This window comes from Poecilia mexicana, unplaced genomic scaffold (genome assembly GCF_051168715.1).
Source record: "Poecilia mexicana isolate PSO_F unplaced genomic scaffold, ASM5116871v1 scaffold_11, whole genome shotgun sequence".
NCBI lineage: Eukaryota > Metazoa > Chordata > Actinopteri > Cyprinodontiformes > Poeciliidae > Poecilia > Poecilia mexicana.
In genome coordinates, this window is record NW_028263380.1 from 28,087,185 (window position 1) to 28,101,012 (window position 13,828).

Sequence of the window (13,828 nt, forward strand, 5' to 3'; positions counted from 1 at the left end):
TACAGGGACACGTGTTGAATTGCGGTGATAAATGCCGTCACTTCCTGCGCTTGTTGTTGACTGACGTGTTGCACATGTGCAACGATGCTGTGACAAAGTCTGTAATATAGTCATGTGACTCACGAACGATCCGATTCTTCTGAACGGCTCTTCACTGTAAACGACAGAACTGGAGTCTCACTGAGAGCCGTTCTTTATTCTTGTAATGCTCTGGTACACTGCAGTAGCTATTATTCTATTTTATTAAACATATATTTATTTAATCATCGAATAAATAAAATCTAAGAACGTAAGATCACACAGAGCGCATGCGCATTGCTCTTTGAACTACAACACCATCTGTTGCTGAACCGGTCGGTTCTGTTGGATCTTCTCTTTATGATGTTTATCTGCTGCGAACCTCGTCCCCTTGAGCAGCAATAAAGGACTGAACTGATTTGAAGTGAACTGAACTGATTCCGTGACTGGTGTTTCCACAGATGAACGGGACCGGGTCCAGAAGAAGACCTTCACTAAGTGGGTCAACAAACACCTGATGAAGGTAAGACGATTTGGTTCTCATGAAATAATCTGACAGATTTTGGGACAGAATCATTTCTCAGGGTTCTTAATCCAGGGTTCTCCCAGTAATCCTGCTCAGCCCAGCAGTCGGTCCACCATGTTTTTATATTAAAGATGTTAAGTTGACAGGAAATGTAAAATATTACTGGGTAATTATATGTCATGGAAAACATCTCCATTGCAACTATCGAAACCCACAACTAGTCTAAACAACAAATCAAAAAATACAGTTAAAATGAATATCAATTATTTGCACTTCTGTTTAATCCAAATTAAGTCAGCGGCTCCATCGGGCCCTCAGGGCTTCAGGGGCCATAAATGCTGATATTTTAACACAGATACATAAATGTAACATTTATTTATTGAGAAGATCAATGCTGCTGAATTTGATTTAATGGTTTCGCCCAACTGGTCTACATGTGTTTAGTGAACTTGGAGAAGGCGTTGGACCGTGTCCCCAGGGGGGCTCTGTGGGGGGTTCTCCGGGACTATGGGGTACCGGGCCCTTTGATACGGGCTGTCAGGTCCCTGTATGACCGGTGTCAGAGTCTGGTCCGCATTGCCAGCAGTAAGTCGGGCTCGTTTCCGGTGAGAGTTGGACTCCGCCAAGGCTGCCCTTTGTCACCGATTCTGTTCATTACTTTCATGGACAGAATCTCTGACCAGCCGAGGAGTTGAGGGGATCCGTTTGGTGGCCTTAGGATCACATCTCTGCTTTTTGCGGATGATGTGATCCTGTTGGCTTCATCGGAACGTGATCTGCAGCTCTCAGTGGAGCGGTTCGCGGCCGAGTGCGAAGCGGCCGGGATGAGGCTCAGTGCCTCCAAATCCGAGGCCATGGTCTTGACCTGGAAAAGGGTAGACTGCCTTCTCCGGGTCAGGGGTGACGTCCTGCCTCAAGTGGAGGAGTTTAAGTATCTGGGGATCTTGTTCACAAATGAGGGAAGAGGGGAGTAGGAGATCGACAGGCGGGTTGGTGCAGCGTCTGCTGTGAAGCGGGCGCCGTACCGGTCTGTCGTGGTGAAGAGAGAGCTCAGTCAAGAAGCGAAGCTCTCGATTTACCGGTTGATCTACATTCCCACCCTCATCTATGGTCATGAGCTTTGGGTCATGACCGAAAGAACGAGATCACGGATACAAGCGGCTGAAACCGGTTTCCTCCGCAGGGTGGCTGGGCTCTCCCTTAGAGAGAGAAGCTCGGTCATCCAGGAGGGACTCAGAGTAGAGCCGCTGCTCCTCCACGTCGAGAGGAGCCAGTTGAGGCTCGGCCATCTGGTCAGGATGCCTCCTGGACGCCTCCCTGGTGAGGAGTTCATGTCCCACCGGGAGGAGGGAAGACCCAGGACACGCTGAGGGACGATGTCTCTCTGCTGGCCTGGGAACGGCTTGGGGTTCCTGGAGGAGCTGGAAGAGGCTGGAGAGGGAAGACTGGGCCTCCTTTCTGAAGCTGCTGACCACAACCCGACCCTGGATGAGCGGAAGAAAATGGATGGATGGGTGGATGGATGGATGGTTTCGTCATAAATTAAAAGATTTTAAATTGATTAACATTTAAATATAAGATTTTAACGAGCTGGCAAGTTTACAAAAATTCAAAGAACAATATGTATGGTTAAATTGTTTTGTTAACATAGCAACAAGCTGATGCTGTGAGTTCAATCTTTGAGTTTGAGCTGTTTGTTCACAAATACAAATTAGTAAACTGGATTATAACTGATTGTTTTTATGTTGGCCAGTTAAACTCCTTCTCTCCCAAATTAAATCCAACACAGAAGCTGTTAGAGGTGCTGATGGGGCCCCTCAGTCAGATTCTGCTCCAGGCCTCATCAGCCTTGGACCGGCCCTGCAGGATGAGTTAAATCTGCTGCACTGAGCAGAGATGAGCAACAAACGGCATATTTAATATAATGCTGCTAATGTGGCTTTAGTAGCTCTAACATTTCTGTCTGTTGAGTTTTTAATAAAAGTCACAGAAACTGTGTTGGGGACGAGTTTCTCAGATCTCCTCGCAGTCGCACGCATTAACTCTGGCTACGTGGACGAAGCATCAGATATGGTTTGATGCATCGTGTAACCGGAAAAATAATAATAAAACAATATAAAACCAGCATGATGCGTGACGAGGAGAGGTGAAAGCTCCTCACCTGAACCTCCATGATGAGGTTAGCGCTGGTTCGTTAGCCGCTAACGCTCCGACCAACCGGAACACAGACATGAACTTTACAGGGAAGACAGCGCCACACGCTGGGCAGCAAGTTGAGATGGAAATGCTGCATAATCCTTAGTTCACAAAGATAAATCATTCTCATCGCTCCTCAACTCCTCTGAAGGCGACTGCAAGTTATTTCTGTTGTTCACACAGAGCTGCTCAGCCAGAGCTAACAGGGCGGGTTTGGACTCCTACCGTGATTTCTCCACAGAACCGTGATTCCTCACAGGAAGTTTATGTAAATATCCATCAGGTCAGCCTGAGTCCAGTTTGAGTGAGAGGAGGACCGTGACCCGCGCTGAGGTAAACTTTAGAAATAAGGCAGAAGCAACGCCCTGAGGCAACGCCCTGAGGCAACGCCCTGAGGCAACGCCCTGAGGCAACGAGCTGAGGCAACGCCCTGAGGCAACGAGCTGAGGCAACGAGCTGAGGCAACGCGCTGAGGCAACGCGCTGAGGCAACGAGCTGAGGCAACGCCCTGAGGCAACGCCCTGAGGCAACGAGCTGAGGCAACGCGCTGAGGCAACGAGCTGAGGCAACGCGCTGAGGCAACGAGCTGAAGCAACGCCCTGAGGCAACGCCCTGAGGCAACGCCCTGAGGCAACGAGCTGAGGCAACGTGCTGAGGCAACGCGCTGAGGCAACGTGCTGAGGCAACGCCCTGAGGCAACGCGCTGAGGCAACGCCCTGAGGCAACGCCCTGAGGCAACGCCCTGAGGCAACGAGCTGAGGCAACGAGCTGAGGCAACGCCCTGAGGCAACGCCCTGAGGCAACGAGCTGAGGCAACGCCCTGAGGCAACGCGCTGAGGCAACGCCCTGAGGCAACGCCCTGAGGCAACGCCCTGAGGCAACGCGCTGAGGCAACGCCCTGAGGCAACGAGCTGAGGCAACGAGCTGAGGCAACGCCCTGAGGCAACGCCCTGAGGCAACGAGCTGAGGCAACGCCCTGAGGCAACGCGCTGAGGCAACGCCCTGAGGCAACGCCCTGAGGCAACGCCCTGAGGCAACGCCCTGAGGCAACGCGCTGAGGCAACGCCCTGAGGCAACGAGCTGAGGCAACGAGCTGAGGCAACGCCCTGAGGCAACGCCCTGAGGCAACGAGCTGAGGCAACGAGCTGAGGCAACGAGCTGAGGCAACGCGCTGAGGCAACGCGCTGAGGCAACGCGCTGAGGCAACGCGCTGAGGCAACGAGCTGAGGCAACGCCAAGAGGCAACGAGCTGAGGCAACGCCAAGAGGCAACGCCAAGAGGCAACGCGCTGAGGCAACGCCCTGAGGCAACGCGCTGAGGCAACGAGCTGAGGCAACGCGCTGAGGCAACGCCCTGAGGCAACGCGCTGAGGCAACGAGCTGAGGCAACGAGCTGAGGCAACGAGCTGAGGCAACGCGCTGAGGCAACGAGCTGAGGCAACGAGCTGAGGCAACGAGCTGAGGCAACGCGCTGAGGCAACGCCCTGAGGCAACGCCCTGAGGCAACGCGCTGAGGCAACGAGCTGAGGCAACGCCAAGAGGCAACGCCAAGAGGCAACGCCAAGAGGCAACGCCAAGAGGCACCAGCTGTGTGATTGGTTCGCTGTCCTGCTTCAAATGGGTAAATTATAAACCTATCTTCTATAAAATGATCTTTTAGGAATAAATCTGCTCCGCCAGTGAAACGCTCAGAGCAACAGAGACGCTTGTAATCTGGCTTGATTTAGAAAAAATAATTTAAAGCAATTTTTTTGTTTTTGATGTTTTTTTAATCATAATTTTCCTAAAAACAAAAACAAGCAACTCTTACCCTGACTAGGGGGCTAGTAAAGCATGGCGGGCTGCCAGGCTTATAATCACTGTGGGAAACCCTATAGTGGATCGACTCATCTGCTGCAGCTCGGTTCTGGTTCTGGTTAACTCGGGTTTGATGGTCCAAAGTCAGAATCTCTGCTTTTATTTATAAAGTCACCAGTTATTTGGTCATTTAAAATCTTAAGCCGTTGATCTCATCTGAGGTAGTAAAGTTCAAACCCACTGAGCCGGACCAAACGGAACCAACCAGCTGAAGATGCCAAATGTTGACTTGGTTTCTAGCAGCTGGCAGCAGAACTTAGATATTAAAGATCCTAAAATGGAAAATCATGGATGGTTTGTTAAAATAAAGGAAACACTCTGGTTCTGAACCAGAAGTTGATCTGGAGCCAAACCTCTGGAAATCGGATCGGTCATCTCATGTCCTGAACCCGTCCCCACCAGTTCCTTAAACTGACTCTAGTCCGTCTGTCTAGTCAAAGTCCGGTTCGGTTGGTGAGGTGTGAACACTAATCAACCTCTGACCTCTGGCCCTCCAAGCCTCGGTCTGGGTTCGATTGAAGTGAATTCTGGTTCAGTTTGAATGTGAACGCCAAGCAGACCAGAGACCGCTCCAAAAGCAGGAAGTGGACTACAGCACAGGGCATTCTGGGTAAATACAACCAAGGCTAACATGCTAGCCTAGCGCTAGCAGCAGAAATGGCTCCTGGTCTTTCGCCAAAGATTAAAAACCGCTTTTCTCTCTTGCTCTTGATGAAGGCGGATGCTTTTTCCCTCTGCTCCCTCCCTGCCCATGTCTGCCCTACTTGCTGTTTTTCTCTTTTTCTATATTTTTGGAGCCTTTCTTTGCACATCCTCCAAATCTACAAATTATGGATCTGGTCAACAGATCTTTCAATGCAATTGATCAAATTTTCGACGAAAAGTCTGGGCTCAGGAGAGCCTCTTGTCCTGCAGGGACACACCCGGCGGGATTCACCCTGGATTTATTCATGATAACAGGATTTCTGCTGTTTGGAGCTTGTAGATTCCTGGATTATTGACAAATTTATGACGGACTTTAGCCCCTCCTTTATCCATGGAGCTGTGGAGCTGAGCGCTCCCAAGGACATTCCTGGATAAACAACACCTCTATCAGACTTTGCCAGGAGCCTCAGCCACCTGGTTTCATGGCCCTGTGACGTCACCGCCTTCACTCGTGTGTCTGTATTGCCTTTGTTTTGTCTGAATGTTGCCATTTGCCCTAATGTCCTTTCCTCTTTTTTGTTTTATTTTGTTAGCAACGGTGGAGTACTCCCTATTTAACCCAGAAAAGGATTATTTTAGTTTATTAGTAATATCAGAAATTGTGGAGTACGCACTATTTAGATCAACATTATACAGGCCAGAAATGGAATCAGAATTAGAATTAGAATAACTACGAACTTGGAATCCAGAAATACTTAACAGGATCAGTCACTGCTGTTAAGTTGTAAGTAGCATACTGTGCATGTGTGAGATGTAAGGTAGTGGGAGGCGGGGCTAGAGCTGTAGTTTTTTCATTCTGTTGTGTGAGGAGCGCATGTTGTGGATGCTAACGTCAGCAGTGTGATTATTGAGTCAACAGCTGCTGAGTTTATATTACTTTTAACCCAGAAAAGGACTTAGCTCTCTTTCTTTTTTTCTTTCCTTTGGTTTATTTTGTTTGTATTTTCTTTTAATTCATGTAAAGCACTTTGAATTGCCTTGTTGCTGAAAATGTGCTACATAAATAAAATTACCTTACCTTACCTAAAATCTGACGCCTCCATCTTGTTTCCATCTGGTGAAGAAGGAAGTTGCTCTCAGTGTCTTCAGAGGTTTTTGTGTCGTTTCCTTCAGTGGTTCTTGGTGCAGCGCCCCCACAGGCCAGGAGGGGAACAGGTTGGTTTGACTCAGAGCAGCTGCAGGTGGAGCAGATGATGGAGTTCTGGTTCCAGTAGAACCAAACCCATGGAACTGAAGGAGGAAAACATCCTGAAACCCGGAACAGCTTCCGTCTCTCAGCAACCAGCACAGCAAACGCTTCAGATCTGGTCCTGAATCCTGACTGGTTCGTCCAGCTGAGTTTAATCAGTTCAGCCCTGAAGTCCAAATGAGCTCCAGAGTCGGTCCGGTTTCTGAAGAACCAGCAGAACCAGACTCCATCTGCTCACAATGAAGTCCAGACCAGCCGGGTGTCTCTGCATGCGGCCCGCTCCCACCTGGATCCGTTTTAGGATCCGGGCCAGAACCACTCCGTTCCACTTCTCTGTCTCTTCTTGTTTCTTTGCATTTGGACAAACGCTAAACATGAACAGGAAGTGCTGACGTTACTCTGCGAGGCTAATCTGCAGTCGGGCCCAAACGGGCCTTAAAAACACCACAGTTTCATCTGCTCTGGTGTTTGTGTATATATATATATGTGTGTGTGTGTGTGTGTGTGTGAGCCCTGCAGCAGACCTTGGCGTTTCAATGCATCTTGGAGGCTCAGAAAGGAAAACCTTTTGGAATATGTCCAGTTGACGGATTCATGGAAATGTTTTGTCAGCGCTGAGCTCCAACGTTTCTTCTGGATTCTCCAGTGGAAAAATTAAGCAGAATTTAAATATTTTCATTTTTTTGTTGTGGAAAAAGTGTACAACAAAGTTTAGTGATAACGTCCTGATGCTGCTGAGGGTTTTCGGGGGTTTCGCCTGCAGCAGTCGAAGAACAAAACACGGAAGTCGGCTCACATCTTTGACTCTTCCTGAAGTTTTAAGGCAGATCTGGAATGGAAACACTGTCTGCACTTTCTTTAACATTTCCATGAGGTTCTCCATCGTCTCACAGCAAACTGTTTCTTCTCTCCATCCTCTCTCCTTCCTCCTGTCCTCCATCCCTCCTTCCCATCAGCACTGGAAGGCCGAGGTAGGACCCGGTCACTCCTGCCTGCATGTCTGCCTCTCCCTGACCCACCTAACCTCCCTCTTTTCCTGCTGTCTAACATCTTCAGGAGAATTTTCTGCAGTTTTGTTGAATTTATCCGCTGAAGATGAGAAGCTGAACCGTAAATGAAAGCATGAAAATCTGCTTAGTTTCTTCATTCCTGGAGTCAGATGTAGAGCTGTGGTTTAATCTGAGTCCGTTTTTAATTTGTCCGTCTATTAAAACTCTAAAATCAGTTTGAATTATATTTAGTTTGATTTGCTTTTTGTGACATTAGTTCCTTCATGTCTTTGAGTGATTAACAAATTCAACCAACTAGACAAATGACCATTGTCTAGTGGAATCTAATTTCTATTTTTATTGATCAGCGGTTGAGGCTGTATGAATAAATTTGAGCCAACAGCTGTCTGTGTGCTGTTGTATCATGTTTGGAACTGTGATGAGACAATGTTAATAACAGGTTAATAACCAGTTTAGTTAATAGGTTAATAACCAGGTTAGCTAATAACAGATTAATAACTGCCTAATAACCAGTTTAGTTAATAACAGGTTAATAACCAGGTTAGCTAATAACAGGGTAATAACTAGGTTAGCTATTAGGGTAATAACCAGATTAGCTGATAACAGGTTAATAACCTGTTATTAACAGGTTATTAATAACCTGTTATAACAGGGTTATTAACAGGTAATAACCTGTTATTACCTGTTAATAACCAGCTATTATGAGAATAGCTGGTTGTAATAACCAGCTATTCTGGTTATTACAAGGTAATAACCAGAATAGCTAATGACAGATTAATAACCAGGTTAGCTAATAACAGGGTAATAACAGGTGACTGACCTGTCAGGTGTTTTGCTGCAGGCCCAGCGGCACGTCACCGATCTCTACGAAGACCTGAGGGACGGACACAACCTGATCTCCCTGCTGGAGGTCCTGTCTGGAGAGATGTTGGTGAGTATCCCCCAGTGTCCATGTCCTCTCTGAGTCGCTGTCCCCCGGTGTGTCTGTCCCCCTGGTCGCCCCCGGTCAGCAGCGGCCCCGTCTCCACGTCTGCATGACTTGTAGATCTGTTCAGGTCCTGCTGAGGCTGAGCTCACGTTGAAACACTAATTTCATTTCTGGCTTCCATCTTGTAACCGTTTCTGCACTTCTCTGTCTTTGTTTGAGCCTTTTTATTTCCTTTCTTCTAACTGCTGTCTGCTTACCCTGACCTCTGACCTCTGCCCTCTGCCTTCCTGTCTCGCGACGCTCCGGCTGTAGCCGAGGGAGCGCGACGTTGTGAGGACCGTGCGGTTGGTGAGTGGCGCCTGGACTGCAGGTGGGAGGCGGGCGTGGCATGCGTCACCACCAGGTGGCAGCCTGCCGGTCGTTGCATGTTGGCCGTCACCCCAAACCTCCATCCTCACCGTCCTCTGATCACTGGTGATGGCAGCATCATGTTAGAGGGTCAAAGGTCGACTCAGAAGATCAAATCAGAAATAAAACAAGAGCAGAACTAAAAGATTCAGTGAGAAATATAAGATGCTAATTTACAATTTCTGCTGCTGATTTTAATCCAACAGAAAAATGACCAGCAGTGTAATTTAAATGAAGATATTCAGAAACAATGAGATGAATGAGGCAATAAGAATATTTTCATTGTATATTTATTCATGTTTTTATTTTTGGTTTTAGAAAATAACCAGTTTATTCCTTTCTCATCAAAAAGTATTTTATGTTTACCATATAGTTATTTTGTGCTTTCTGAGCTCAGTTACAACATTTTTATTTAACAATGATTTTGTTGGGTGTGTTGTGGTGGCGCAGGGTAAAGCACAGTCCACATATGGAGGCCTTAGTCCTCGAGGCAGCTGTCACAGGTTCGATTCCCGGCCTGGCGACCTTTGCCACATGTCTTCCCCGTCTCTCATGACCCACTTTCCTGTCAACTATCAAATAAATAAAATCGTTTCTTCCTTTTTCACTTTGACTTACATTAAATAAAAAAAAGATGCTTGCACCATTCTGAGATTTTTAATTCCAAAGAAAAAACAAATTAAAATTCTGTTGAATAAAACCAAATAATCTAAGAGTTTAGCGTCAGATTGTGCCTGAAAGAGGCGGTGAAGTTCAGCCGAACGCTGATGATGTTCTTCTTTATTTCACCAAATTAAAAAATGTTCCATATTTTACAGGATCTAGAGAAACCAGTTCAACCACAGACATCTCAACCCTTTATCATAGGGTTATCATAATAATGATATCAATGTGAGATTATTATTATCATTATTCAGTTTGCAGCTCTGAGATGCTCCAGTCCAGCTTCAGATTCTTCTGGAATCTGTTAAAGCTGCTGAAACAGGGAATCGTTTTTCCGTTATGGACGGACAGACGTAGCGGAGATCACTGGGAAAGTTTGTCATCCATCTTCATGCTGTCACCCGCAGACATCTTGGCTCCATCTGTGGCGCATCTGTGGGTCAGATCTGACCACAAACATGCAGTTTCACCTCTGACCTCCAGCACCATGACTAGCATAGCTGTTAGCATAGCTAGCCCTGGACCATGGAGTTTTGTCTGAGTGTGTCCTCTGTGGTCTCTTGCAGCCGCGGGAGAAGGGCCGAATGCGTTTCCACAAGCTGCAGAACGTCCAGATCGCTCTGGACTTCCTCAAGCACAGACAGGTGAGGGACATTCTGGACAGACGGCGCCCTGGTCTCCCTAACCCTAACCCCGACCTCTGCCCCCTTTTCAGGTCAAACTGGTTAACATCAGAAATGATGACATTGCAGATGGAAACCCCAAGCTGACCCTGGGCCTCATATGGACCATCATCCTTCACTTCCAGGTAATCCAGGAGATTTACAACATTTAAACTCCAGATTTGTCAAGTCAAGTGAACTTTATTGTCAAAGATCTATGTGACAGGGTTAACACAGATGTTTGAAATTGCACCTCATCAGCCTCCAATGTGCAGTTAAACTAAACGTATAAACACATAAGACATTGACAGTAACCCCACCCCCAAAAAACAAACACACACACTGCAATACACTGTGCAATAAGAGAATAAGAAGAATATATAGATGGACAATAAATACACAATCACACACACATAGCAGCAGAAGTGCAATCAGTGGACATACAGGTAATGTGAGGTAATCTAGATGCTGAATGCAAGGTGCAAAGTGGTGTGTGAAGGAAATGTTTATGAAATGTTCTCCAGTGTCCTTGAAAAGTTCGGCTTTCTTGTGATAAAATGTTCAGTTTTTGCTTAAGCTCCTGTGTTTTTAAGTTTGTTGCGATTCCCTGGTGATAAACCCATTCAGCCGTCCTTCGCTCTCCTTTTATTCCTGGTAAACGAGAAGCCGTTGGCCTCCACATGGCAGGTAGTTGGTTTTTCCTGCGTTGATGGAAATACTGAAGGTGTTTTCCTGCTTCACCAAGAGGCTCAAAGTGATGGTGGAGGTGCAGAAACCTCCTGGGGAGTTAAGGGCGAGGCAGCTCAGTGAGGCTGTCTGCAGGAAACCAGACGACTCGCTTTGGTTTCCTGCTTTTCATCCGGCTCTCCTCACAGGACCAGACATGCCTCACGACTCCCAAAGTGTTTTCTACATTTCCATTTCATCCCATTTTCTGTGTGCTGAAAGTGAAAAAACGCCGTTTCCCTGAGCTGCGTCTGAACTTCAGTTTCTAAGCTGCAGTCGACTTCCTGCCTGGAGGAAGCGCCGGTTCTGGTGTCGACCCGCAGCTCCAGTCAGGCTGCCTGGAAAAATCCTTCCAGCAGGTTTCACCCGGACAAGCAGAGCGATAATTCCCAAACCTCCAAGGGATGAGAACATGTTGGTGGTTCTGTTGGAGTCTCAGCCCAGTTTCAGTCTGGAGGTTCTGACTGGCGGGGAATGTGGGCGGAGACGCTCTGACGGACTGACATGACCAACATGGCGGACCGACATGACCAACATGGCGGACCGACATGACCAACATGGCGGACCAACATGGCGGACCAATATGACCAACATGGCGGACCGACATGATGGACCAACATGGCAGACCAACATGGCAGACCACCATGGCGGACCAATATGACCAACATGGCGGACCGACATGATGGACCAACATGGCAGACCAACATGGCGAACCAATATGACCAACATGGCGGACCAACATGGCGGACCAATATGACCAACATGGCGGACCAACATGGCGGACCGACATGACCAACATGGCGGACCGACATGACCAACATGGCGGACCAACATGGCGGACCAATATGACCAACATGGCGGACCAACATGGCGGACCGACATGACCAACATGGCGGACCAACATGGCGAACCAATATGACCAACATGGCAGACCAACATGGCGGACCGACATGGCGGACTGACATGACCAACATGGCAGACCGACATGACCAACATGGCGGACCGACATGACCAACATGGCGGACCGACATGACCAACATGGCGGACCGACATGACCAACATGGCGGACCGAGACGATGGACCAACATGGCAGACCAACATGGCGGACCGACATGGCGGACTGACATGACCAACATGGCAGACCGACATGACCAACATGGCGGACCGACATGACCAACATGGCGGACCGACATGACCAACATGGCGGACCGACATGACCAAACTGGCGGACCAACATGGCGGACCAATATGACCAACATGGCGGACCAATATGACCAACATGGCGGACCAATATGACCAACATGGCGGACCGAGACGATGGACCAACATGGCAGACCAACATGGCGGACCGACATGGCGGAGTCCCTTTAGCTCCAGCTTCACTCCCAGGTCCGTGTCGGGTTTGGGTTCATTCTGGACCCGCCAGGCTCGGGGTTTCCTCCTTTCCCATTGTCTCCACCCTTCCTGTTTTAGAAATAAAATTATTAGTTGTGCTCTGACTCAGCCATGAAACCGGTTGAGAGCGGCTGCAGCAGGAGATTATCCGCCTGCGGGGAATAATCCCAGTCGCCTCGACTTTCCCGGATCGCTACAAACAGAAAGTCTCTGCAGGTTTCAGCAGTTTGTGAAATAAACTGAAGGATGAAAATGTTTTGAAGCTGCAGCCGGAAACTGATAATTAGACCCAAACTGAGAGTTTTAGATGTTATGTCTCATTGCAGGAATAATCCAGATTAAACTCTCCAAAGTACTGGGATTAAACTGGTTCCAGAAGCTCAGTCCTGGAAAAACCCCAGAAAGTTGTTTTTGTTCTCTGAAATGTTCCGTTGGGATTCTCCTCCTCCATGTGACTCAGAGTTTTTCCTCCCAGCACCAATAAAAATTTTCCCGTCTCTCGGTCCAGCAGTCATTAGCGGCTGCCTGCGGGCGCATTAAATGCTGCAGCTTGGAAAACAAAGCCCGCATTCTCACACTTCCAGGTTCTGTTTGGTTCTGATGCATCACAACGCAGCCAGGCCAGATTTATGGGCGTCATGAGTTCTGGAAAGGTTGGATCGGATCATAAATAACTGAAAACCAGATGAAGATGAAGGCAGAACCGTCCAGAGCCTCAAACGATTTCAAACTGCAGATTTAAAGTGAGCATGTGGAGCTTTGACTCCTTCACTTCTGGTCTGCAGACAGTAGAACTGCAATGCTTCGGTCTGAATTCCCCGTTTCTCCTGTTCTCAGGCGTTTTACAGAAACTCGGTATTTTAAATGTGAAGGAGACGTTTCCACCCCTTCAGCCATTTCTGTAGTTCGGTAGCAGCGATTATCTACCGGCAGAGAAACTTTCTACCTGTTGGAGCCAGAGTCTGACCCAGAGCAGCAGAACCTGCAGAACCGCGCATTCACATGAACGCTTGGCAGTGATGGTGTTACTGGATTTACTCCCTCTGCATCCACACCAGCTCCCTACAACATGGAGCGTAGTTTAACTACAGTCCATGCATGTCAGATGACTCTTCAAATATGAATGCTACCACAATATGAATGCATTAAACGAAGCCTGGACATAATGAAGGAGTTAGCTAACGGAGCGTCACCGAATTGGATCATTTTTGTTCCCCGGGACAAAAACAGCAAAAACTAATAATTATATCCAAAGCATGCAGAGCAGTTGAATCCTCCAGGAGGCAGCTAGCAGCTAGCAGCTAGCACACAGCGCTAACAGGAGGCTCAATGCTGACCACCGGCCAGGACGTCTCTACCGACACACAGCATTCATGTCTACAATCAGCTTTGCTGGCCCTTTTATTAGCAGCTTAGCGCTTCGCTGTGTCCCTCGCCTCCATAGGGAAGGAACCGACCCTCAGTCAGACCAAGTCTTCCAGAAAATCCCTCCTGATATCCTGGCGGAGGTTCCTGAAACGCTCGTCCTTCAGGTCTCCAAAAACGG

The 13,828-nt window shown here is 48.0% G+C and overlaps 1 protein-coding gene across 14 annotated transcripts in view; it reads left to right on the forward strand.

The window, feature by feature from the left end:
• pleca (plectin a) overlaps positions 1-13,828 on the forward strand; it is a 73,607-nt gene that overhangs the window by 29,868 nt on the left and 29,911 nt on the right. For 8 of the 14 annotated variants that reach the window (XM_088010586.1, XM_088010590.1, XM_088010585.1 and 5 more), the window contains exons 2-6: positions 480-541; positions 7,447-7,461; positions 8,342-8,431; positions 10,066-10,143; positions 10,215-10,307. In XM_088010586.1, coding sequence (XP_087866712.1) covers positions 480-541; positions 7,447-7,461; positions 8,342-8,431; positions 10,066-10,143; positions 10,215-10,307 — 338 coding nt within the window. The remainder of the gene's footprint in view (positions 1-479; positions 542-7,446; positions 7,462-8,341; positions 8,432-10,065; positions 10,144-10,214; positions 10,308-13,828) is intronic. The other 6 variants (XM_088010589.1, XM_088010591.1, XM_088010588.1 and 3 more) reach the window with 1 other exon arrangement.